Here is a 2,500-nt window from a genome sequence, read left to right as displayed (position 1 = left end):
AGTCTGATCTGGGGTCAGTGCTGTACCTGAACCACCTGCCAGTGCTTGTGTCCCAGTAAAGTGCTGAGGCCCTGAGAGAGTGGAGCTGCGGAGGAGGAGCGCTGGACTGGGCTGCTGCTGCTGCTGCTGCTGTCCAACACACACTGACTCGGAGCCTGCGTCTGCGTAGGATCCCCGCACGTCACATACAGACGGTCCTCACCCTGCAGCAGCACCTGCTCCTGGTTACTCTGAACACACACACACACACACACACACACACACATGCGCACACACATGCGCACACACACAGTCAGAACATCTGTGCAGCAGAGACTGATGCAGCTTATGCTTACATTGACAGACAGCAATGCTTGAGAGTGTGTGTGTGTGTGTGTGTGTATGTGTTTATGAGTGATTGAGGATGTGTGAGGAGTGTATTAGCCCCTTTCAAACAGTAGGACTTGTACATGTTTTAAAACATAATTTAATTTGATTGTTTTAATTATTAATTTAAATATTTTATTTATTTATTGATGACAGTCTATTAATAAGTGAATTCAGATAATTTTTGAACACCATTAATTAAAATATAGTTTGTCAATCCTGAAATGCAGAGCAACAATTAAATAATTCATCATTTATAATCATTTTATTTTCTAAGAGATTATGTTGATTTGTAACATTAGAAGAAAAGCCTAAAACATTAAAAGCAAAAAAAAAAAAAGCTCCCAGAACGTCCCCTGAATCAAACATCACACAACCCGCCCACCTCAGCGGGAATCAGGCAGATATAATGAAGACACCCGACACAAACCAATGACATGTTACTGTACAGCAGTACACTATACACTGCTGAACTAAATCTTAAGACCGGGGGAAACATTTCAAGTGTTCACATTTTGCACTGGTGGATGGTAATCAGGTTGTAAGTACTAACAGGTTGTAAGGTGCTAACAGAGAGTAGGCAATTCAATGAACATTGCATTTACACTCAAACAGGCTCAAATGAGCTGATCAAAAGTATAGGACAGCACCTTTAATGTTATAGGACAGTGAAGGACAGACAGGACAGCATTAGGAGCAGAGAGATGGGAGGGATCGGTATAGGACCTCGAGCCGGGAATCGAACTCGGGTCGCCGTGAACACCTTGGTGCGATATGTCGGCGCACTTAACCACTACGCTATTAGTGCCGACAAGGCTTTCTCTTTTTGAACGTGGCAGGATTGTTGAGCTGCACAAGCAAGGGCTCTTACAGCACGTCATTCCTGCCGAAGTTGGACGCAGTAAAAGGGTCATTTTAAATTTCTTTAAAGATTTCCACCTGGGGATACTCATCCCGAGGCCCTCAGACTACACAGCGCCACTGATTTGATCCAAGACCAGCGACGAGATGATCCCAAGGTTTCCATAATCCTGGACCAGGCCGTATCCTGAGCAGCTGCTGTGGTGGTCATGGAAGAGTGGAGAACATGAGACTGATTCCTGTGACGCTCCAGGGACAGACGAGTCTTCGCTGAGGTCCAGCTTCTCCAGCACCTAGACTGCAGCTCTACACGAGACGTTTGGCCAGAGAAGAAATGATCCTGCCCAATCTGAGTCCATCTTAATTCTTCACTTTTGCCAATTGGTGAAGTTTTTTCTCCCTCTCCGCTGTCTCCACTGGCTTGCATGGTTCAGGATCTGTAGAGCTGTGCACATCGTTGGATTTGCTCTTCAGTGTTTGGACTCTCAGTAGTGATTATTAAACCACACTGAACTGAACTGAACTGAACAGAACTTAAACACTGAAGACTGAACTACACTGTTCCTATTTACTATGATCTTCAATATGAAGCTGCTTTGACACGATCTACATTGTAGAAGCGCTATACAAATAAAGGGGAATTGAATTGAAGTATTCGGATTTCTACCTTCCAATCAGTCTCAGAATAGATCAACGTTTACCCATTTCTCATCATCCTGTTTCTCATTATTTTTATTAAAGATGATTATTGAATAAAGTGAACACAGAGCTTAATATAAGACTGTTCAGAGCATTTGCCTGTCTCATTATAACTATTTACAGAAGCCACCAAACTAGGTCAGAGGTCACGGAGAGCTCGAGTGGAACTGAAGGGCTGAGGACTGGAAACAGCGGTCTCTATTATTATTTCCATGAGTTAACACTGTCTAAAATGTCTAAAGTGATTTGTCTACAGTTAATTCTTTTAAGGTGATTCTACTTTTCATTCAAGATAGACTTTGTGTAGTCAGGATATAACAGCCTGAATGTAGATTACACCGGTTTATAACCAGTTTTGATAAAGTCAGCTGAGAGTACACTCAGCCTTGGGTAACACACAGATTATACTTTCAGTGTGTGTGTTGTATTTGATTGTGGATCCGTCTCACAGGTCTGGAGTCAGCTCTAAACAGTCTAGTGGATGTCTGACGTTTATATGATTGAGATATTGTTCAGAATTATACACACACACCCATGTGGAAGTTTTCCTAGTCTATCTGTGTTTTAACCAATC

At 42.7% G+C, this 2,500-nt stretch overlaps 1 protein-coding gene across 2 annotated transcripts in view; it reads right to left on the bottom strand.

Annotated features, from left to right (window-relative positions):
- The window catches only part of ric1 (RIC1 homolog, RAB6A GEF complex partner 1), an 88,379-nt gene that overhangs the window by 32,460 nt on the left and 53,419 nt on the right, over positions 1-2,500 (bottom strand). For both annotated transcript variants that reach the window (XM_056447028.1, XM_056447029.1), the window contains exon 12: positions 27-230. In XM_056447028.1, the coding sequence (XP_056303003.1) occupies positions 27-230 (204 nt within the window). The remainder of the gene's footprint in view (positions 1-26; positions 231-2,500) is intronic.

The sequence above is a fragment of the Danio aesculapii genome, chromosome 21 (assembly GCF_903798145.1).
Source record: "Danio aesculapii chromosome 21, fDanAes4.1, whole genome shotgun sequence".
Classification (NCBI taxonomy): domain Eukaryota; kingdom Metazoa; phylum Chordata; class Actinopteri; order Cypriniformes; family Danionidae; genus Danio; species Danio aesculapii.
Note: the sequence above shows the minus strand (reverse complement) of the source record. Positions and strands in the feature narration are given on the sequence as shown.